This window comes from Onychomys torridus, chromosome 3 (genome assembly GCF_903995425.1).
Source record: "Onychomys torridus chromosome 3, mOncTor1.1, whole genome shotgun sequence".
In the NCBI taxonomy this organism is placed as follows: Eukaryota; Metazoa; Chordata; class Mammalia; order Rodentia; family Cricetidae; genus Onychomys; species Onychomys torridus.
In genome coordinates, this window is record NC_050445.1 from 31031843 (window position 1) to 31055712 (window position 23870).

At 45.3% G+C, this 23870-nt stretch overlaps 2 protein-coding genes across 3 annotated transcripts in view; one reads left to right on the forward strand and one right to left on the reverse strand.

The window, feature by feature from the left end:
- Parp12 (poly(ADP-ribose) polymerase family member 12) overlaps positions 1–11530 on the forward strand; it is a 38718-nt gene extending 27188 nt beyond the window's left edge. The window contains exons 8-12 of the mRNA XM_036181586.1: positions 350–446; positions 6730–6805; positions 7940–8070; positions 8880–9031; positions 10321–11530. Coding sequence (XP_036037479.1) covers positions 350–446; positions 6730–6805; positions 7940–8070; positions 8880–9031; positions 10321–10649 — 785 coding nt within the window. The 3' untranslated portion in view covers positions 10650–11530. The remainder of the gene's footprint in view (positions 1–349; positions 447–6729; positions 6806–7939; positions 8071–8879; positions 9032–10320) is intronic.
- Positions 11531–13699: 2169 nt separating this feature from the next.
- Tbxas1 (thromboxane A synthase 1) overlaps positions 13700–23870 on the reverse strand; it is a 172235-nt gene continuing 162064 nt past the window's right edge. For both annotated transcript variants that reach the window (XM_036182150.1, XM_036182151.1), the window contains 4 exons: positions 23651–23742; positions 16251–16388; positions 14359–14521; positions 13700–13942 (listed from right to left, as the gene is read on the reverse strand). In XM_036182150.1, coding sequence (XP_036038043.1) covers positions 13868–13942; positions 14359–14521; positions 16251–16388; positions 23651–23742 — 468 coding nt within the window. In that variant the 3' untranslated portion in view covers positions 13700–13867. The remainder of the gene's footprint in view (positions 13943–14358; positions 14522–16250; positions 16389–23650; positions 23743–23870) is intronic.

Consider the following 23870-nt stretch of genomic DNA (forward strand, 5'->3'; position numbering starts at 1 on the left):
TTGGCTGGAACTTCTTTACATCCAAGCTGGAAAAAATTGCTAAGCAAAACAATAATTTAAATATTATTGGAAGGAACAATTGAAAAGCATTCATGTGTAATTGATACACCAATTACTAATCATTTCTCTATTCATTAAACTCGGTCTCCTAAGGATATCTATTTTCTTTATGACTATTTGAAATGAGTAAAATTGCCTTATCTTTAAGACTGATCTTGGGTTTTATATGTTGGATTATCTGCCCAACCCATTTAATTTATGTTTACAGAACATTACTGCTGTGCATGCACACACATACACACACACACACACACACACGTTTTTTTTTTCATTATATTTTTTTTTTCAGCCTTTCTGCAGAAAAACCTTGTGTATGGCACTGTCAGAAAGGTTTGTCGCAGACCCAAGTATGTGTCTCCCAAGGATGTTCAGATGAAGCAGTCCTGGTAAGTTAACATTTGTGAGCTTGCCTGGTGTATGGGTTCAGTTGAAGAGTGCTTTGCTACCAGTAACAGGAAGTTTCTCAGACCACATGGAAGAAAGGGTACTGACCAGCCCACTACTGTTATTAAACCTACTAGTTAGGAACCAGGGAAGCAGAGGCAGGAGGATCTCTGTGAGTTCGGGGTTAGTCTGGTTTACAGAGCTAGTTTTAGGACAGTTACACAAAGAAGACCTGTCTCCAAAAAAAAAAAAAAAAAAAAAACCAACAATAACAACAACAAAACCCCAAACCTTCTAGTTGGGAAAATCTAGTGAGAATTCGCATTGTGGGTTTCATCTAAAAGTCACAAGGCTGTCTGCTGGGGTGTGCAAACCTGACTAGATTTGAAGCCAGACCATCACCAGTTTGTCTGTGTGACAACTGAGTTATAGACCTGAATCTTTAAAAAATGGTGAAGTTCCAATGTGTGCCATCACACCTTTAATCCCAGCACTCGGGAGGCAGAGGCAGGCAGATCTCTGTGAGCTCGAGGCCAGCCTGGTCTACAAATTGAGTTTTAGGACAGCCAAAACTATTACACAGAGAAACTCTGTCTTGAAAAAACAAAACAAAACAAAACAAAACAAACAAACAAAAACACAAAGAAAGAAAGAAACTGATTTAATAGTCATTAGCAAACCAGCTTCACTTCACAGTGGATTTCTTTTCTTTTTTTTGTGTGTTTTGATTTTTTTCAAGACAGGATTTCTCTATGTAGTCTTGGTGCCTGTCCTGGATCTCTCTCTGTAGACCAGGCTGGCCTTGAACTCAGAGATATCCACCTGGCTCTGCCTCCCCAGTGCTGGGATTAAAGGTGCCTGGCCACAGTGGGTTTCTTGTGTCACAGGATGGCTGCCAGGAGCATCTGATTGAACCCATAGGCAGCATATAAAGGAGGAGAGAGACTTTCTGCAGCTGATGGGAAATTCTTGAGCGCTGTACTGATCAAATCTCTTTTAAAGCAAGAATGGTTTAGTCTTGGGCAGGCATGATGGGATTGGAGCTAGCCAAACCACATACCTATGTAGTAGAACATCATGGCCTGGATAGTGAAGATGTACCAAGTTCCCCTTAGAGTCTTGGTTTGCCATGGCCAGTGCTGGGACTTTTAAGATAACAATGTTGTTAGCTGCCTAAGCTTTATTAGCCTGAAAAGCCAGGATCACTTTGGTTTTGTTGGTTTTCTGAAGACTTTGTAGGTAAAGTTTATTGATTGTATTTGTAAAACAAAGAGGTTATTTAAAAAAGATTTGGAATAAGTAAGATGAAAAGTGTATTATCAGTCCAAGAAGCAATGCCTTGTGACTCAAATACAGCAACATAACTTCTTGAGAATCTGCCCTTCTTTTTCCTCTTCTTTAAAGATTTATTTATTTATTATGTATACAGCATGTATGCCTACAGGCCAGAAGAGGGCACCAGATCTCATTACAGATGGTTGTGAGCCACCATGTAGTTGCTGGGAATTGAACTCAGGAACTCTGGAAGAACAGACTTAACCTCTGAGCCATCTCTCCAGCCCCCTTTCTCCTCCTCTAATTAAAGTTTATTTTTGATGAAATGTAAAACATGTACTTGTTTAAAAGTCAGAGCTCTGTAATACAGCATACTCAGTAGTTTGTATCTGTGTTATCTCAAACCTGCTCCCATTGTGGTAACCATTTTTGTTTGCTTCTAATTGCTCTTTTCTGTGTTTGTCTTTGCAAAAATAAAATAGTATGTAATGTATGTACAGATGCTCATAAAGCCATCTGCCTGCTTCCTATCTTTGCTTACATAAAAGGTAGCCTACTATATATGTACCATTATGAACCTTTAAAAAAATCTTTAAAACATCCTGGTAATTGCTCTGTTCAAATTACTGAAGACTTCTTTAATCTGCTTCTGCTTGTGTGGTTTATTAGCATTTGTATATAACGTATTAATTTGTGCCCCTTTCATGGATGTTTGTGTTTTCAGTAATACACTATTACAAAATGCAGTGCAAACCCTCTGGCGTGTTTGGAGGTTGGTTGTCAGGTCAGAGTTAGAAGACAAATTGAGTTCCCTTTCCATGAACTTGGACCACTATGGCCACCCAGCAAAATCACAGTTTACTGATTTTCCTTGGCCTTGCCTTTTGTGAATCATCAAGCCCTTGGGCTTCTGCTGTTCTCATAGTGTACTTAGTTTGCTTACTTTTTTTTCTTTTTCTTTTTTTAAAAAAATTTTTATTTGATGTGCATTAGTGTTTTGCCATGGGTTTTAGGTCCCCTGGAACTAGTGTTACAGAAAGTTTTAAGCCATGTGGCTGCTGGGAACTAAACTTAGGTCCTCTGGAAGAGCAGTCAGTGCTCCTAACCACCGAACCGTCTCTTCGGCCCCCAGTTTGCTTACTTTAATGAATGAGATTGAATATATTTTTTTAAAACATAAGGGATATTTCTCCAAATCCTTTTTTTCCTCCTGTAGACTGTCTTTTTGTTTTTGAGACAGGATTTCTTTGTGTAACTGCCCTGGCTGTCCTGGAAGTCGCTCTGTTGACCAGGCTGGCTTCAAACTCAGAGATCTGCTTGCCTCTGCCTTTGCTTCCTGAGTGCTGAGACTAAAGGTGTGCACCACTACTGCCTGGGTCTTTTTTTTTAATTTAAATTTTATTTATTATGATTGTATGTAGGATGAAAGCAGACTTGCATGTTCATGACTCATGCATAGAAGGGTGAGAGAAAACTTTGGGAGTTGGTTCCTCCTTCCGTTGTGGGTTCCTGGCATTCACACTTAGATCCTCATACTTACACAACAAGCACTTTGCTGAAAGAAACAGACGAAACAGCAGCCTAGCCCCAAGAGCTTTTTAAAAATTTTTTATTATTTTGGAGCTGAGGATTGAACCCAGGGCCTTGTGCTTGCTAGGCCAGCGCTCTACCACTGAACTAAATCCCCAACCACCAGCCCCAAGAGCTTTTTAATCTGTTAGGGCTTTTTTCCTCCCTTCGGTTTTTCAAGACAGGGTTTCTCTGTGTAACTTTGGAGCCTATCCTGGAACTCACTTTGTAGCCAGGACTGGCCTCAAACTTACAAAGATCTGCTCCCCTCTGCCTGCTTTTTAGCCCTTGACTGCTTTTATAAACTCTAAATATACTCCCTTGGCTTTTTATCTGCTTTATTGTTTTGCTATTCATGAGGTATTTTTCATTAGAGATTTTTTTAACTGTTTTGTTTCAATGTTAACCTTTGGTGTTGCTTCTAGGCTTAGTTGTGATTGTTTGTGATGGGCCTACATCACATTACATGAATTTTTTCCCTAAGCAAAATTTGGAAAAGCCTCTTCTGTTTCTTTTCTGAGACTGAATTTCTTGTGTCATCATCTAATTTAGTTTTTAGGGGACCATAAGCAGACATATGCATAGCATGTGCAATGCAAGGCACTGGGTTTGATTCCTAACACCACAAAAAAGTAGTTATTTTGATCAAATACAAAATAAGGTACAAATTATTCAAGTCCTACTCCTCAGTGAGCTGTGAGCTGACTGCTGCATCCTGCATCCTGCCTATACAGGTGAGGTGCCTGGTTCCTTCCTCAGTAGCTCTAGCAACAGTGGCTGTCTGGGCACACATGACTCATACCTCAGTCTGTAGGAGCATCATTTAATGTAAAATTTGAAACTACATTTGTATACATTGAGTTTAGTTCCATTTTCAATTAACATAATCCAGGGCTGGTAATATGGCTCAGTGGGTAAAGACATTTGCTGCCAAACTTGACACACCCAAGTTCAATCCCGTGGACCTACGTGGTGGTAGGAGAAAAACATCTGCAGGTTTTCTTGTGGCTTCCACATGCACACAAAGATGCACACATGCAGACATGCACACATGCAGACATGCAGACACAAATTAAGTGTATAAAAATGTAAAGATTTTTTGATTTAAAAAATGAATTTTATTTTCCTTATTACTAGTTTGGAAGTTGTACACTGTGTTAGAAACAATGTAAGAAAGTCTGTGGGTTCTTCACTTAGGCAAAAATGAATGTCTTTGCTTTCCTATTGTAAGGACCTTCATAATCTCCTCTTGATTTTTTTTTTTTTTTTTTTTTTTTTTTGAGACAGGGTTTCTCTGTGTAGCTTTGCGCCTTTCCTGGAACTCGATTTGTAGACCAGGCTGGCCTTGAACTCACAGAGATCCACCTGGCTCTGCCTCCCGAGTGCTGGGGTTAAAGGCGTGTGCCCCACCACCTGGCTATTTTGTTTGTTTGTTTGTTTTAACTTTAAGAGACACCTGTTCTATACTGTGAAGCCTTCATTAAATTATGCACATTTTAACCTTGATTTGTCTTTTCTAATTCCTTAGGTAAGATTTCCTGGGGAAGAGAGATAGGATTGTTTCTAGTTAGTCTGAATGTCTTTATTTTGTCTTTGAAAGATGATTTCACTGGGTATAGACTGTTAGGCTGTAGTTACTGTCTCTTAGAACACTGAAGCTACCTCTCTACTGGCTTCTTGCTTTGTGGTGTAGCTTCTGAGGTAGCATTGAAGGTCTAACTGGTAGCATTGTAGGTCTAACTGGTAGTACTGTAGGTCTAACTGGTAGCATTGTAGGTCTAACTGGTAGTACTGTAGGTCTAACTGGTAGCACTGTAGGTCTAACTGGTAGTACTGTAGGTCTAACTGGTAGCATTGTAGGTCTAACTGGTAGCATTGTAGGTCTAACTGGTAGCATTGTAGGTCTAACTGGTAGCACTGTAGGTCTAACTGGTAGCACTGTAGGTCTAACTGGTAGCACTGTAGGTCTAACTGGTAGCACTGTAGGTCTAACTGGTAGCACTGTAGGTCTAACTGGTAGCACTGTAGGTCTAACTGGTAGCACTGTACGTCTAACTGGTAACATTGTAGGTCTAACTAGTACTTTCCGATGCTGTCACTTTGTTTTTAACCCCCTCTGGCTAGTTTTAAAGGTCTCACTCAGCCTTGGTGTTCTTACTTCATTCTGCTGTGTCTAGGCACGTGTCTGTATTTGCTCTGACTGGGGTTCTGTGGGCTTCGTAGCTGTGGTAGGTGTGTCTCATCCGTTCTGTCCTGCCTAGAGCTCCCTTAGGTTCCCACCAAGCCTTTCTCCCACATTTTCCCATCATGTCCTGGCTCTCTGGACCAGTTTCTGAATACTTTTCTTCCATATACCTTTCAGTTCACTTCACTCTTGAGGTGGGTGAATCTACAAGCCATTGAGTTTTTATTGTCAAGGATTTACTTTGATTTTCTAGTAGTTCTGCTTGGTTCTTGTTAGGTTCTTGTAGGTCTTTTTCTGATTTTCCTACATGTGTGTTCCAAGTGGTTTTTTTTTTTTTTAAGCATAGGAAGAATAAACGCTGATTAAAATCTGTCTGATAATTTCACCATCTTCCTAAGTGAAATAGGTGGAAAAAAGAACCTTGTGGCTGGTTCTTGCTTTTGGATCCTTGCTTAATTATTTTTAAACTGTGACGTTTTCCTAGGAAAAGTATTTGTGAGATTTCCTGGAGGCTTGGGATGAAGGGACATGTCCCATGCCAGCAGAAACCAAAAATAGATCTGCTGTAGGAAGGGCAGTGGAGGTTTCAATGTAAGGGAAATGAGCGGATGGTACTTTTCATAGGGATGTTCCTGAGTCGTGTTTTAGTACTACTTCTATTTGTTTATTTTTAGAAGGTAATGTAATGCCTCTGTTACATGACACCCTTTAATTTAGTGCGCGCGCGCACGTGTGTGTGTGTGTGTGTGTGTGTGTGTGTGTGTGTGTGTGTGTGTATTGCAAAAAGGAATGCACATTTAAGAAGGACAAACAACACACCACAAGTACCCTCTCATCAGCTTAACTCAAATTTCTGTTACAAAGTGGGTTTGGGAGCCAATTTTACTGTTTTAAGAATATTTTCTTTATATCAAGTGTATATCATTAAGGCTTCAAAAAAGTCTTTGGTGTTTTTTGAATTTCAAAACTTTGGTAAAGGCCCGTGTATACTGCTTTATTGAAGTACTCTGTCCCTTCTGTGTTGTTGGTGGGATGTAGGTGAGAAGTGCATCTCTCAGGACTGATGACTTTTTGGCTTGGCTGGTAGGCAAGATGAAAGTGCTCTTATGTTGTAGATATTTTGCTATGTACTTCCTTGTCCTCTATTTTTAAAAACATATTATGCTAAGACTCAGGAGTGGTGATATTGGTGAATAGAGATCACCTGTGGATTTCCATATGTCTAAGAATTAAGTGGTTTTGCTTATCTTTTGTAGCAATACTAAGTTTCAAATCCCAAAGAGCATCCCAGACTACTGGGACCCTGCAGCCCTGCCAGACCCAGGATTTAAGGTATGGGATTCACACACCCTTGAGCTGGACAGAAGGGGTTCTATAAAGATGGATGAGTGGGGAATGACTACTTTATGAAACTATGGCTTGTGGCACTCGAGGATAGAGATGTATGTGGGCTTTCTGTTTGTTTCTGTAGATCTTGGGGATTTTAATACTGGGTGACTATGGATTATATGAATGGGTTGACTGTAGCTCTTAGAGAAGGAGTTGGTTAGTGTAAGGGGAAAATATGAGCTGTGACATTTGCTAGGTAGGGCAGAAGTAAGGAGCTTCTAGGCAGGGCTGGATTAATAAATCTGTTTCACTAAGTAATAAAAAGAAGCTAGGCGGTGGTGGCGCATGCCTTTAATCCCAGCACTCGGGAGGCAAAGGCAGGTGGATCTCTGTGAGTTTGAGGCCAGCTGGTCTTCAGCACGAGATCCAGGAAAGGTGCAAAGCTACCCAGAGAAACCTGTCTCAGAAAACAAAAAAAGAAAAAGAAAAAGGAAACAAGGGGAGTATTTGAGTGTGATGAGGAGGGGCACGTAGAGGGAAAGACACTGACAGTAGTGGACAGGAGGACGATTCAGCAGCTCATCTGAGGCCTGCTTTCTTGTCTTGATGAATGTCCCTGGGGCTCCTCAGTGTGAGGCACGTTGGCTGATTTCCAGTGCTGGGAACATGCCGAGCACTGCAGGCAGGCTCTTCCAATACGGAGACTGTCCTGGGGCGGGGGGGGGGGTGTCTCTTACAGAGCTCAGAGCACACACGGTAGCAGGAGGCAGCATGTTAGGGCTAGAGGAGCATGCACACACCTTTGTTGATTCTAGTTCTTGCAGGCCACGTGCTCTCCTTTCTTGTCTTTGGCCTATGTGGGGTATAAAACCGTAACAGTGACATCCTGGAGACACTTAAGATGGGTGGATTAGGCACCACCAGCTGACCTAGGAACCATTTTCAAAGTGAACAAGAGGGAAATTACTATACTTTGAAAACATTTCATATCTGGAGAAACTGTATCTCAGGGAAGAGGGGTCAAACCATCACTCTTCAGCTTTATCTTGAAGTTATAGAGATTCCCAGTGATCTCAGGACAGTTCATGTATTTGAGTCAGCTGACGATAACATAGGAAAATTATTTTCCCCTTGTAGAAGATTATTCTCAGTTCTTCTTCAGAAGAGTACCAGAAGGTGTGGAACCTCTTCAACCGCACACTCCCTTTCTACTTTGTTCAAAAGATCGAGCGGATCCAGAACCTGGGCCTGTGGGAAGTCTACCAGTGGTATGTGTGACTGATAGCTGTCTTTCTTACCCTGCTGGCTGCTTATCAACATGCTTGCCAGCGCGGTTGAATGTTGTGAACTGCCTCTGCTCTTACTTTCCCAGCCTGAGGCTGTGTGACGGAGCAGCCCTCTGTAAAGGTGAAGGCCCTTGAAGCTTCCCTAGCATTGGCCCTGTTCTCATTCTGACTTTCTGAAGATCAGCGGGACAGAGCAAGACAGTTCACTCACCCATCAGCCTTAAGAACTTAAAGCTGTAGTTAGAGAGTGGAGGGACCTCATTTATTTATTTGTTTGTTTGTTTGTTTATTCTTCCCACAAGGACCAGCATGCTCATGTTCACCCAACTTTTCTCCACATAGGGTCGAAATTCATCATGGCTTTCCATGATGGCCTGGGGCCTGCTGACTTGGCCTCACATGGGTCTGGTACAGTACCATACCTCTCTGCAGAGATGGAGCCGCATAGTAGAGGGGTGGGCTCTGAGGGTGAATGCCCCCACCCCAGACCAGCAGCTTTACAACCTTTCTCAGCTTCCCAGGTGCAGCTCCACTCAGGAGCTTCTACGAACTGTTCTGCTTCTGGAACCTTTTGCTATGGAAGGGGCGATTTCCTTTTGCTCTTTGACCAGACCCCAGCCCATCTTCTCTCCTTCTGTGCTCTGTGGCTTGAGCCTCCAGGGGTTGGCAAGGGAAGCCACAGCCGCCTTCTGGTCACATGATACTTTTTTTTTTTTGAAAATGGGTCCGGGAAGCTGTTCTTTGGTGGTCAACACCTTCTTCCTTCAATGTGCATGTTTCTACCATTCTAGGCAAAAAGGGCAGATGCAGAAACAAAATGGAGGGAAGGAAGTAGACGAGAGACAGCTGTTCCATGGTACCAACACCAGCTTTGTGGATGCCATCTGCCAGCAGAACTTTGACTGGCGGGTCTGCGGTCTGCATGGCACATCCTATGGCAAAGGTAAGGCAGGGCTGGCCTCCACCAGCAGCTGGGAAACTCCTTGAAGACAGTCTCACAGAGGCTACAGGAGGAGCCGGCCAGTCCGTGCTGCCAGTGACAAGTGCAGTGCCTCTGGCCATGCACACTGGGGACAGCTCCACCCTGAGCTGCCATGCGCACTGAGGACAGCTCCACCATTATGTGTGATGCATTATGTGTGAACAAGAGCTCAGTCAGCTTATGGCAAGGCAGTCCTGCTCCCTGGGACTTGTTTGTGGTAGGGTGGAGGCCCTGGGAGGTAGTGAGAGTTGGAAGAAAACAGCAACTACACCTTTCTAACCTTGCTGAGCACCCTAGGCTGTGCTTTAATGACATCCTTAGACTAGAAACCAGAGAGTGTCGTTCCATCCAGCACATATGAATTCTCTAGGCATTTTTCTCTCTTAGTTATTTAAAACATTATTTGGTAGTAATTTCAAACTCACAGCAAAGTTGCAAGCTGTGTGTTTATGTATTTACACATACATGTATGCCTAGTGATTCTTGCATCAATTGTATCCACATTCCTCCATTTTAACATGTTGCCATGTTGGCTTCTTTCATCTCTTCATTTTCTGAACCATTTTTAAGTAACTGGCATCTGACGTTCTCTTGCACCTTCCAACACTCAGTAAGAAGAAGGCAGGTGGATATCCGTGAGTTTGAAGCCATCCTGATGTACATGAGTTCCAGGAGAGCCAGGGCTATGTAGAGAGACCGTATCTCAAGAAAGGAACAAACAAAACCCCCAAGAATCTGTTTGTTTGACGTGAACTCTATGGACTGCCTGGTTATCAGTTTCAGTCTGATGTGACATCTGTGGGATTGGCAAGCTGCTGATAGGTTTGTAAGCCCCACGAGAGGGAGCAGCTTCTGGTTCAGGTTCCCCTTGAGGAGAATCATTGCTCTATGTGTTGGGCTACTGGTGTGTCTGTAGAATGGCTCAATAGGAACAATGTTGCTCATTTTCCATGGTACCCCACTGAGGCTGGGTGGGCGCCCTATTCTATAGTTGGGAAACTGAAGTCTAGAACCAAGTATTGACTCTAGGTTTTCGCTGGATTCAGAACTAAGATTAGTTTGAGTTAGGGGACGTCCTCTCGTGCCCTGCTACATAGAGAGGTGTTGATGGCTTCCAGGAGTGACGAAGAAGGTAGAGAACTGGAGTCGAAGAGGGGCCGTTGTGGTGTTGAAAGAGCAGAGATGGCTGGCATCACATTGCCAGGATGTGCCCTTCTAGTGCCCTGTGGAGCCTGTGTTTATCATTTCAGGGAGCTACTTTGCGAGAGACGCTGCCTATTCCCACCACTACAGCAAATCCGACACGCATTCCCACACCATGTTCCTGGCCCGGGTGCTGGTAGGAGACTTCATCAGGGGCAATGCTGCTTTCGTCCGCCCTCCAGCCAAGGAAGGCCAGAGCAATGCCTTCTATGACAGCTGTGTGAACAGCATGTCCGACCCAACCATCTTTGTAGTTTTTGAGAAGCATCAAGTTTACCCCGAGTACCTCATCCAATACTCCACTTCCTCCAAGGCCCCGGCTGCTACCCCCTCCATCTTTGTTACCCTGGGTTCCTTGTTCACTGGCCGGCAGTGAGTGTGGCCAAGATGCATTAGGCCTTTCTGGTGGAGCTGTTTGGAAAGTCTTTTTTTAAACAGAACTTTTAATGAACTATTTAATGTGGCTTCTCAGTGAAGGTACAGTCTTTTTTTTTTTTTTTTTTTTTTTTTTTCCCTAGTGCTGGGGATGGGCCTTGTGCTTGCTAGGCAAACACTCTACCACTGAGCTACACCCCCAGCCCTTTTAAAATGTTTTTATTATGAGGCAGAGTTTTGCTAAATTATATTCTGCCTCAGTCTCCTGAGCAGCTGGGATTACAGGCCTATGTTGCCAGGCCTAACTTGAAGCTACAATCTTAATCCTTGGCTGATAACAGTTTTAGTTTTTAGGTCCTTTCAGGTTGGCTTATGATCTCACCAGTAGTGATTATGAGCCCAAGTTTGCCTTTTAGTAATATTAGCATTGTACTTTTAACTCTTTGATGACCGATGTTTATTAACTCTTAAGCACAGAATTTCTACATACTGTTTTATGGAATTTTTTAATTGTTAAGAGTTTATGTCTATAGAACAGCTCTGTTGGAGGGTCCTGTGGTCCAGAGTAGCATGGTGGCCTTTGGGGGAGACTACAGGGAAGGCCTCGGGCATCGCTGTCACTTCCGCCCACTGCTCTGGCACTAACCCAGGCAATTCTTGCTGTAAATGAAGCACAGTTCCCCTGTCCCCGACAGGAGACATAGACAAGTACCCCCCCTCCCCCAGTGCTGGGCTTGTCTCATACGTGCCTGTACCCAAATCCTTTAAGCATATAAGCATACAGGACACCTTCCAGGTGTGGGTTTTCTGTCCCAATGAGACTGACTAACCTGTGCTGCAAGTGTCACTTAAGAGTATGGAAATAAAAGACTATGAAACGAAGGCTGGAATTCATTTTTCAGTGTGTTTACAAAGGATAGGGAGCAGGCCCTTCCCTGGGTGTTGGGATTATCTTAGTCTTGTAGGCTAATAAAGCAAATTATTATAAACTGAGTGGCTTTAATGAACACTAAGCATTCAAGGTTCTGGAGACTAGGAAGTTCACAATCAAGGTGCCTGTATATTCAGGGTCTGTTAAGGATCATTCCTCATAGCTACCCATCTCACAGTAACCTTGGAGGCAGAAGGGTTTCTAACTCAGGCCCTTTATTATATAAGGATGTTAACCTCACTGATGAGGGCTTCATTCTCTGGACCTAATCGCCCCCTAAAGAACCCACATCCCGAGACCATTACCAGTGGCTGCAGATTTAACATGGGTTTGTGGGGAGAAACATTCAGACCATAGCAAGATATAACAGATAATATCACTGGCCTCAGTAGGGCTGAAGGTCTGGGTCTCTCTCACTTGCTACCTCCTCATCCAAGGTTCTAGAAAGGGCCCTGGAAATACAGTCACATGTTCACATGTATATTTATATTTTTCTTTCCTACAACTGATAGAAAGGTTTTGTCCCACAAAACCTAGTTTCCCCATTGAACGTGTTCTCCACATGCATCTGTGTCTGAATACACTTGTGTGGTCCAAGCTGGCAGGGAGACTGACTTCATCTTAAAGAGGTGTGCCATTGGTATGTCCTGTGGTGATCAGATCTAAGGCAGTTTGACTAGATTGATCATCTTTTGAGTGACCTAAAACCTTACACAGGGCATTGTTACTAATCAATACAGAGGGCTGAGGTACATGGTCAGAAAGATAAGCCTTCACTTTAGGTCAGCCACATAGCTGCAGACAATGTGCTTTTCATGAGTTTTCAACGTGGCTCTATCACAGCCTGACTGATCCTGAAAGTTCATTGTGTTTTGCTTGAGTTCTTGGTCCTGCTGTGGTAGTTTAGAGGGTGGGGATGGTATCTGTCTGGTCCTGTGAGTGTTGGAGAGACCACTGTTTGGACTGGCAGTGCTAGAGGGCGTAGAGCCACGTGAGCAGTTGCCTGGTTGTGAGGGCTTGGGGAGGAAAGGCTGTTTACGGATTATATTGTTACTGTATTATTATTTATAGAGCCGCTGTGAAAAGGTCACTGTTCACAGACAAGGACTGTTAGAATCACTGGACTCCCATCTCTTCTAGCAGTGTGAATCCTAAATGTCCTTCCTAACCCTGCTTACATCCTGCTCTCTTCATGCCCAACACTGATAACCTTGGGCAGGAAACAGGATGTGCACAAAATCTTCTGTTATATCCAACGAGATCCTCACAGACCCTTCTAATCAGTTGTATCTACATGTTTTTGCCCAGGATCCTGTACCCTTTTGCACCAGACATCATTCTTACACCTTTCACCAGATGCCCACCTTTCCTGTTCCAGTTTTAGACTGTTCCTTCAGCAGGGACCTGCATTTTTTTTGTGTGTTTGTTTGTTTTTTTCCATACAGGGTTTCTCTGTGCAGCTTTGGAGCCTGTCCTGGGTCTCACTCTGTAGCCCAGGCTGGTCTCAAACTCACAGAGATCTGCCTGCTTCTGCCTCCCAAGTGCTGGGATTAAAGGTGTGCGCCACCACTGCCCAGCATACCTGCATGTTTAGATGGGCCTCCTGCAGTGGCTGATGGGTGGTCAGAAACTGGGAGAACTGTCAGGGAAGTAAGGGAGGGCTGTAGGTCTCCAGGAATGTTTGTTTTTCCCCAATGAGTCTGAACCCCCTGGACCAAGCATTAAGAGAGCCAACAGTGTGCTCTTTAAAGAAAAAGATCCTTTAACCTGTATTATTCTGTCTGTGGAAACTTCTAGTAAATTTCTTCTGCCCTTATTTAGTCAAAGCATAAATGAGGCTTTGGAGCCACTTTGAGGCTGACTGTCCATACATATTATTCTCTGGAACCTATTCATTACAAGAAGCTAAAAAGCCCATGCTGGTGCCCTCAGGACCTGTTTCCCCATCTCCCCGTTTCCCTGTTTCCCCTGCACTGTCCTGAGGCCAGGACTCCTTTGACACCGTACTCACAGTTTAATCAAAATGACCTTTCCCTTATTTAACCTCAATCCCAAGAAAGCCATGCTTTGAACACCACCGTCAAAATGAAGCGTGGCAAACATTTATTAAACATCCAGGACCTGTGACATGTACCCTTTTAATCACCCAAAGATAAAGATATCATCTCTGTATTTCTTTAAACATTTCCATCTCCACACCAGGCTTTCGTTGGAATCCTGGGGGGGAGCCCTTCAAACAGGACTTGCAGATGTCATCATCACAAAGTGCTCTCTACTTGCCTTCTGTGTCAACGTGACACAATCTTGATGTGGACTCCATTTTTGGGGCCTAGGGCAGATTTGGATTCTAGCTGAAGAGGAACCTAAAATAGAGTAAATTGAAATATTTGTCAGAACTTAGCCTGAAGCATGGCTTGTGAAAATCTTGCTGTGGGCTGAGAGACAAACCTTGGGAGTTGGAAGGAGCCAGAGAGAGGGTCCCTGGCTTCTGTAGAAAAAGTTGAGCACCCCAAAACCCTTCAGGCTCAGTTACGATGACAGTTACTTGCTACTGTACTAAGGGTGATGCTAAGAAGAGAACCTCATGGAGTTGGGCCAACACTTACCTGAGCACAAGCGTGCAGTCATCCCCCTCACACTGGGATGAGATGGAGGCTGCTGTTTCTAGCACACACTTTGATCAAGAGATGGGGCATCCCTGGGAGGAGGGGGACCAGCCCTGGCTCACAGGCAGAGAAGCAGTGTGGGCGGGCCCCACCCTGGAATACCAGCCTCTCACCTGAGTCTCAGAGCTGGCTTCAAAGCGGAACTTGTGTAGGATCTGGAGGAGTGTCAGCTTGACCACCAGCAGCCCCAGCCGCACTCCCAGGCAGCTCCTGGGGCCAGCTCCGAAGGGCAGGTATGTGAAGGGTCTCTGCTGAAGCCGAGCCTCTGCTGTAAACCTACAGGTCAGGTGAAGGTTACAGTCGGCTGTGACACCTGCCCCATCAGAAGCAGTGCTTCTCAACCTTCCTAATGCCGTGACCCTTTAATACAGTCCCTCCTGTTGTGACGAGCCCCACCATAAAATTATTCCATTGCTACTTCATAACTATAATTTTGCTGCTGTTATGAATTGTAATATACATGTGTGATATGCAGGACACGGGATGAAAACTACTGATCTGAATTCTCATTTTTGGCCAAGTGGCCCCTTCATTTGAGGTCCCTTCCCTCCACCATGGACAAGAAGATCCTGTGTCCAGGACTGTCCTCAAGGTTCTGGGTAGCTGGTGGCCTCAGACTGCCATGCTCTGGTCCCTCAGCATTATCCTGCCCAATCCCAGAAGCCGCTCCATTCAGTCAGCTGAGTGCACTGTCTTGTCTTGTCTAGGAAGTCCTTATTATCCATGTATGTGTGAAGCCCAGAGATAATCCAAACTCCTGAGGCTTGGCAAGCACACCCTGACCCCAGCATGCCTCCCCTCCCTCACATCAGACCACACAGCCTCTCTCATTTCCTCCTCAGCAAAGTTCCCAGGCACATTGGCCACATCCTTGAGGCCCTCCCAGGGCCCGACCTGCTATCTCATTGAAGACTGGCAGCTACCTCCCCACTGCCCTGGATTTGCTGCCCAGAATTTGGGAAGCTTGAGTCCTTGGGAGCCTCAAGATTTGGACTGAAGGCAGAAGGACTGAGCTTGCTATCAGATCTCAGGCCTAACTCTGTGGAGCTAGGTGACAGTCACCAACCTGTGATGGCCAGCTTGCTTCTTACCACCTCTAGGCTTTCTTGTCATGCTGTGAGCCCCACAGCTGCTGTTTTTAGTATGAATCTTGCCATGCTTGCAGGATCTGCTGAGCTGTGGGATGTTAGTTACTGGAGAGGTGGACTGGGTTCAGATGGAGTTAGTAGATGGAGAACCCCAGTGGCTCCTTTAGCAGCCTCCCCTGGTGGGTCACAGGAGAAGGAAAGGGACTGATCTGTCAAGCAGCAGCGTGTGAGGGCTGCCCAGGTGTTTTATACCATATAGCCTAGAAATGAAATCGACAGCAGCCAGATCCAGGTCTATTGGATCTCATGAATTTAGGTTTGAAGGGCAGTTCTGCTGATGGGAATGCACTAGATGGAAGTGATGTGTTTTGTTGCTTCCTCATGCACACATAAACTGTAACCCTGCAAGGTGGAAAGATGGTTCAGTGGTTAAGATCATGTGCCACTCTTGGAGAGGACTAGAGTTTGGTTCCCAGTATTTATGCTGGGCAGCTCACACCTGCCTGTAGCTCCAGCTCCATGGGACCTGATGCAGGTCTGGCCTCTATAGGTACCTACACTCATAGCATGTGCGCGCGCGCGCACACACACACACACACACACACACACACACACACACACACACACCCCACATAATTAGAAATAAAATCTGAAAAAATAAAAACAAACCAACCCTGCCTCCTGTGTCCTGGCCTGGACAAAGGAAAGATACTGACTTTTATGAGCATTATTGCTATCATGCTAGATCTTTGGATCAGTTTTTCCTTTGGAAATGGTGCCTCACAATCTGTCTGAATTGGTGTGGTCTTTGTGGACAACTTTGCCTGTGACTCCCATCTGCTGTCTCTATAGCAAAATTTCTATCCCATACACTCACATTCCTCAGGAGCACCTGTTTCTAGACAGAATTCACTCACCTTTCCGGGTCAAAGATCTCGGGGTACGGCCAGTGCTCAGGGTCATGGTGTAGGGCACCCACAGCTATCTCCAGCACTGTGCCTGCAGGGATGTGCTGTCCCAGCACCTCGCAGTCCTGTGCTGCCTCCCGTGTGAATCTGTGGGAGACAGAGGCAGGAGAGCTTGCCAGTGGGCCAGTAGGTAGGGGCTTCAGGTGTTGTGGGGCCCAAGACGGAGTGTGGAGTGAGACTAGAGACTGGCCCCAGTCCTCTTGCCAGGGTGGACCAGAGAGAAACCAAGTTTTTGTCCCATAAACCCCTTCCAATCTCAAGGCCCCTGTAATGTGCATGGCCCTTGGAGATAATGCCTCATCCATGGGCCAAGCGCTGGAAAGCCTTCCATGTACATGGGGATTTCGGAGGTGACCTCCAGGGGCTACATCAGGCTAAAGGTCATTCCTCCGCCATTGTCTCCTCCTCGAGAAGATGGGTCTTCTCCATCACAGTTAAGCCTCCTCTAATACCCTCACTTTCCCTTTCCCTTCATCTCCTCTCATTTGGTAGTGTAGTTCTGCTGTCTGGCTTCTGTCCTCTGCTCCCCAGTCCATGGATGGTTCTCATGTTAAGATCATGATTGAGTGGCCCATCCTGTGGACCTGCAACCTGCATCTTAGTCCCTATATGCCATTGACTAATGATGGATCAGTCATTAATGAATAATCTTGGTTGTTAACTTGACTACATCTGGAATTAACTAAAACTCAAGCAGCTGGGCATACTTGTGAGGGACTTTTCTTGGTTGGATTATTTGTGATGGAGACCCACCCTATATCTGGGCCACACCTCCTGGTGGCAGCCCACACAAAAGGACATGGGAGAAGGGAGTGCTTGCTTTGTGCCTGCTTGTCCCACTCTCACTGGCAAAGCCTTCTGTCCTGTTGATGAACTATTCCTTCCCTGGTGTTAGAACCTGTTTCCTCAGGATTCCAGTGCAGATTGACATCCTTAAGCTCTCTAGTTGTTCCGCTAGAGAACCCTGACTAATACAACTCTATCTCATGAACTACAGCAGTGACTAGGAGAGCAGATCAGAAACCAGGAAGCTGGCAAGACAAGGGCAAGCAGGGGAAGAACGAGCAAACAAACCTCCCTTGTTCATTGTCCTTATCTAGGCTTCCAGCAGAAGGTATGGCCAGATTAAAAGTGTGCCTTCTTGCCTCAAGATCTGGATTAAAGGTGCGTGTCATCCCACCTCAAGATCCAGGTCCAAAGCTTGTGTCTTCCAGCCTCAAAATCTGGATCATGAGTGTGCCCTCCATTTCTGGATTGTAGTTCATTTCAGATATAGTCAAGTTGACAGCCAAGAATAGCTGTCACGATCCACCCCTTGTCAACTTGACACACGATCATGTCTCCTTATGTCATGATTAATTTCCAGATGAAAAACAATAACCAGGTCATAATGCCTAAACATAATATAACCATCTTATGTACACTCACAAGTGCATTATATATATTTAACCAGGTCATAATTGCACCTAACATGATATAACTATCCCTTGTACAACCACAAACGTATCATAAATTTAGAATAGTGGCATTGTCCCTTGGGGGACATCCTTCTAGTATGTCAAACTTATGTATGATAACCATTGATATTCTCTTAATTGATGTTACAATGTATAAGGAAGTTGAAAGAAAACACAAATATCTGTACAAAAACATTAACAAAAAAACCACAGAATCACTCATGTCAGTTATAATCCTTGTTTCTACAGCTGGTCATGTGGTGTTGGATGGTATTTCCTCTACTACCCATGCTTTTTTTTTTTTTTTTCCTCCACCCTTGGGAAGCACCTCCGCAGGCCTTGGCTCTTTTCCTGGAGGAGTGTCCAAACCTTCATTCCTGAAGGGTCTGTGCTCTTTGTCATCCTGTCTGGATCAGGCTGCTGTGGCTTCCCATTAGCTTTAATCACAGGACAGGGTAGGACCAAGAGACACCCTGAAGGATCTCCTGCACTCCAGACAGAATCCTTCTTACCTCCATTGTGGAGAGGCAATGGATTTCCCATGGTAATCTGGATCTGCCACCCTCCTAACATTGTCACTCCTTTCTTAGCCTGTTGTTTTAAGGGCATCAGAAGTCCGAAATGACAGGGGAGCTGGGCTTCCCTCAATGGGATGTTTGTTGTGGTTCCTGGCAGGAGCTCTCCCCTCTAGAACCAAAACTTCTAGGCCAGGAGAATTTAGGGTTGTGGGAACAGGAAGCCAAAACTTTCCTAGTTGGGTCACTAGGGGCGATAGTGAGTGGATTCCACCCTTGCTTGATTCCTGGACCCATGGATCCTGGCTATGGGAGAAAACATACCCTATAACTGGACACTGATTCAAAGCATATACTACTTTCTGGAGAACCCTTCCCTAGTCCTTCAGGCTGCTGCCACCTAATTGGTGCTAAAACTGTCTTCAAGAGGTCATTCTATCTGAGGCCAGCTGCTTCAGGATGGTGGGGAGCATGGTAAGACCAGTGGATTCCACGATCGTGGCCCACTGTCGCACTTCTCTGGCCGTGAAGTGAGTTCCCTGGTCAGAGGCAACACTGTGTGGAATACTATGTCAGTGGGTCAGACATTCTGCAAGTCCATGGAATTGGGCAGAAGCATTGTGTGCAGAAAAGGCAAATCCATAACCAGAATAAGTATCTACTCCAGTCAGGACAAAGCGTTGTCCTTTCCATGCAGGAAGTGGTCCATTATAGTTACCCTGCTACCAGGTTGCTGGCTGGTCACTCCGAGGAATGGTGCCATATGTGGGGCTCAGTGTTGGTTTCTGCTGGTGGCAGATCTGGCGTTCAGCAGCAGCTGTAGCCAGGTCAGCCTTGGAGAGCAGAAGTCCATGTTGTTGAGTCCATGCATAACCTCTGTCTCTGCCACCATGGCCACTTTGTTCATGGGCCCATGGGGTGATAGCCAGGGAAGAGGCTGACTGTCCACAGAACAGGTCATCCTATCTATTTGATTATTGAGCTCCTCCTCAGCTAAAGTCACCTTTTGACGAGCATTTACATGAGACATAAGAATCTTCACATCCTTTGTCTATTTGGAGAGATCTGTCCACATACTTCTTCCCCAGATGTTTTTCTCACCGGTTTTCCAATTACGCTCTTTCCAAGTCCCTGACCATCCAGCCAATCCATTGGCTACAGCCCATGAATCAATGAACAATCTCGCTCTTCTGGCCATTTCTCCTTCCAAACAAACTGTAATACCATGTGTACTGCCCAAAGTTCTGCCCACTGTGAAGATTTCCCTTTGCCGGTGTCTTTCAGGGTTGTCCCGGAAAGGGGCTGTAATGCTGCAGCTGTCCACCTCTGGGTGGTGCTGGGATAATGTACCGAACCATCAGTAACCAAGCCCTAGTCTTCTCTTCCTCAGTCAGCTGATCATAGAGAACTCTATGAGGCTCTAGGTGCATGCTTGGCAGCAGACAGCATTGTAACAGGAATGGAAACCATAGGCATTTGGGCAACTTCTTCATGTAATTTGCATGTGCCTTCAGGACCTGTGCAGGCCTGATCTCGTATTTACCACTTCCATTTGATAATAGATTGGCACTGTGCACATCCCACTTTATGACTTGGTGGGTCTGATAACACCCAGCTCATGATGAGTAGTTCGGGTCTCATGGTAACTTGGCAGCCTATTGTCAGACGTTCAGTTTCCACTAAGGTCCAATAACAGGCTGAGAGCTGTCTTGCAAAGGGAGAATAGTTGTCTGCAGATGATGGCAGAGCCTTGCTCCAAAATCCCAAAGGTGATTTTGGGATTCTATCATTTCACCTATGGGGGCCTGCCAAAGGCTTCAAACAGCATCCCTATCTGTCACTGACACCTCAGGTACCATCAGGTCTGCTGGATGATATGGTCCGAGAGGTAGAGCAGCCTGCACAGCATCCTGGACCTGCTGAAGAGCCTCTCCTGTTCCAGGCCCTCACTCAGCTTTCTGTGTCACTTTGTATATGGGGCGGGATAACACACCCAAGTGGGGAATGTGCTGTCTCCAGAGTCCAAAGAGGCCGCTAAACTTGTGCTTCTTTCTTGATGGTAGGAGGGGCAGGTGCAGTAACTTATCCCCTACCTTAGAAGAAATGGCTCTGCATGCACCACACCACTGGACGCCTAAAATTTCACTGAGGTAGCGGCCCTTGGATTTTGGTTGGATTTATTTCCCATCCTCTGATACACATATGGGTTACCAATGAGTTCAAAGTGGTTGCTGCCTCCTGCTCACTTGGCTCAATCAGCATAATACCATCAATGTAGTGCCCTGGTGTGATATTTTATGGAAGAGACAGATGGTCAAGATCCCTCTAACTAAGTTATGACACAGGGCAGGAGAGTTAATCTATCCTTGAGGTAAAACTATAAAGGTATACTACTGGCCTTGCCAACTGAAAGCAAGTTGCTTCTGGTGGCCCTGATGAGCAGGTACTGAGAAAAAGGCATTTGCTAGATCAATAGCTGCATACCATGTACCAGGAGATGTGTTAATCTGCTCAAGTAAGGACACCACATCTCATACAGCAGCTGTAATTGGAGTTACTACCTGATTGAGTTTTCGATGATCAACTCTAAGATCCATCTGTCTTCTACACTGGCCAGACAGGAGAGTTAAAGGGAGATGTGCAGAACCACCACCCCTGTGTCTTTCAAGTCCTTGATGGTGGCACTGATCTCCACAGTTCCTCCAGGGATGCCATACTGTTCTTGATTCACTATCTTTGGCAGAGGAACTCTAAAGACTTCCACTCAGTCTTTCCAACCATAACAGCCCTCACTCCACAGGTCAGGGAACCAATGCCAGAATTCTGCCAACTTTTCTGAGTGTATCTATCCTGATAACACATTCCGGACTGGGGAAGTAACCACGGGATGAGTTTGGGGACCTACTGGACCCACTGTGAGTTGGACATCAGCCAAAACTCCATTAATCACCTGGCTTCCATAAGCCCTACTGGAGGGCCACACTGTTTCTTTGGATCTCCTGGAATCGGTGTTAATTCAGAACCGGTATCCCGTAGACCCTGGAGAGTCTGATTGTTTCCTTTCCCTCAGGGTGCAATTGCCCCTCTGGGGAAGAACTGGAGAAAGACTAGCTGTAAAACTTTTAGGTGTCTTATCAGGGTCCGTCCTCAGGGGAACCACCCTGTCATTCAAGGGGTCCTGGGTCTGCAAGCCGGCTCGAGTCTGGAAATGGACTCTCTGGCCAAGACTGTCTTTGCCATGCATGAACCAGTGTAACCTTTCTCTCATTTGTTGGAGAATTTTTCTGCCTTTACATATCAAACAGAAATGCACTTGGCTTCCTATCTATTTTATGCCTGGAAATACTATGATTGATAAGCCAGGACCAGAGGTCTTGGCGGCCTTGAGGGAGGTCAGTATTGTCTTACATGGCATCTCCTTCAGAAAAAGTCACTGCTGGTTTAGCAGACACTGAAGGATTAATTTCCTCAGTAGAAGATGAAAAGGGGTGGCTGAGGGTACTACTTCCTCAGGTGAGATGAACCCTTGGGCACGTGATCTGCTCAAATGCTGTCTAGTGTTATAGGACTGCACCACTATGTCTGGTCATGACATGGATTTTTGATTGGGTTTAGTTAGATCTAGGAAATGATTTTTTCCCTTTTTATAAAATTTTGAGATAAGGTCTCACTATGTTGTCCTAGCTGGCCCAGAACTCACAGAGATCTATCTTCTGAGTGCTGGGATTGAAGGTACGCACCACCACACCCAGCCTGAAATGATGTAGTTTTGGCCAATTTATATAATTTCCTCCTTCTGGGGATTTGTTCAGCTCAGCCAGTTCCCTTTTTCCCAGGAATCTCAGCAACAATGGGAAGACCTGACCCCCATTATCAGTCATTCCTGGGCCTTGGAGATGGTCTTTGAAGTAGCCTAGTTCTGTTTTACTACTGAATGCTTAGTTTTGAGTTTCATTTTGAATTTGCACTTTGCAGTGCATACCAGCTGCCTGCCAAGTCCCCTGAGAGGAAAGCTGGATGTAAATCATGAAGAAAAAAAGGATTGGACATCAGGTTACTTGTGGCTTCTAAGAAAGCCACAGCAGGGCAGTAGACTTGGGTCTTCTTGTCATCATCAGAAGAGCAAGAAGGAAGCCTTTGAATTAATGAGCTGATCTGTGTCCGGAGACCTTCAATCCACACTACAACAACTTGGAATATTTGCTCCTGGGCCAGCACATTTTGGATTATATCTATACATATAATCTGTCGTGTTTGTGGTTTGAAACATTCCTCAGATCACATTTTCTCTTGAAAATGACAAAAGGCATCTCCATATGGTCTACATGGTATTTGAAGAAGTGTGGAGGGAAGTTTGTGAGATACGATTAAATGCTTTATGCTACTCCTGTGAAGTCTGCTCACTATTTTTCATTACCTTCAAGGGACCCTGGTTCAGATGCCTTTCCTCATGGGGCACTTGGTGTGGGGGAGTTTGAAAGAAGCAGACCTGGCTCCTAATCTGAATTGCAGGCTGGTGTGATGTTGTGAGTGCTGGCATGTGTCCAAGAATGTAATATGAAGTACATGCAATATGAATGTAATATAAAGGGCTGGACTGAGGCAGGAGCCCTCGCTGCTGCAGAAACAGCTCAGCAGCTAAGAGCACTTACTGGTTTCACTGGGTTCAGTTCCCAGCACCCACATCAAGTGGCTCACAACCTCCTGCAACTCCAGTTCCAGGGGACCTGATGCCCTCTGACCTCTTCTGGCACCTGCAAGCAAGTGGTGCACATAAACCTGTGAAGACACACACATGCACACAAAAATAAATAAATCTTGAAAAAAAAGTGTGTGGATGTGTGTGTGTGTGCACGCACGCGCGTACGCACTTGTGCACACATACACACACACACACAGTAAATCTTTGAAAAAAGAAATCCTTGCCATGAAGTCTTGTGTAAGAGCTCCAGCAGGGGCTGCTGGACACCAAGGAAGGAACATTCCAGCCCTAGATGATCCTCTGCTGAATGTTGCTTCCAAGGGCAGGGACTTTAGCCTGTTTTGTGCATGGGCTAATTTTCTAGTACTTACCACAGAATATATAGGTGGTGAGTGAATGATGAGTGGATGAATCAATGGGCAGGGGTGATGGCAGTGTCCACCAAAGGCTAAGAGGTCAGAGATGGGGCTGGGCTGAGGAGGAAGGCAGGAAAGGCTAGTGATGTTTGGTAAAGGTAGTTAATCTACAGGAGAATGGGCCAGACTTTTCAGGCCTTGTGCTCCAGGGGATATAGAGAAACCCAGGAACTCTTCAGGACACGTGCGATGACTGGCCGAAACAGACTGAGGATCAGTAAAAGCCCAAATAGTGATGTTCAAGGGGCCATAGACATACCTGAAAGCTGGTGGGTACATCCTCAGGGTCTCTGCAATCACCATGTCCAGATAGGGCAGGCCTTCCTGCAGGCTGCAGTACCCAGGGGCTGGCTGAGGCAGGGAACAAAGGGAGGTGGTGTTAGAAGGACTCTCACAGCTCTTGGTCTTTTTCATGGGCCCTTGCTCCAACTTCAGCAAACACTTCTGTGAAAGTCCTACAAGATGAAAAGTCGATCCCA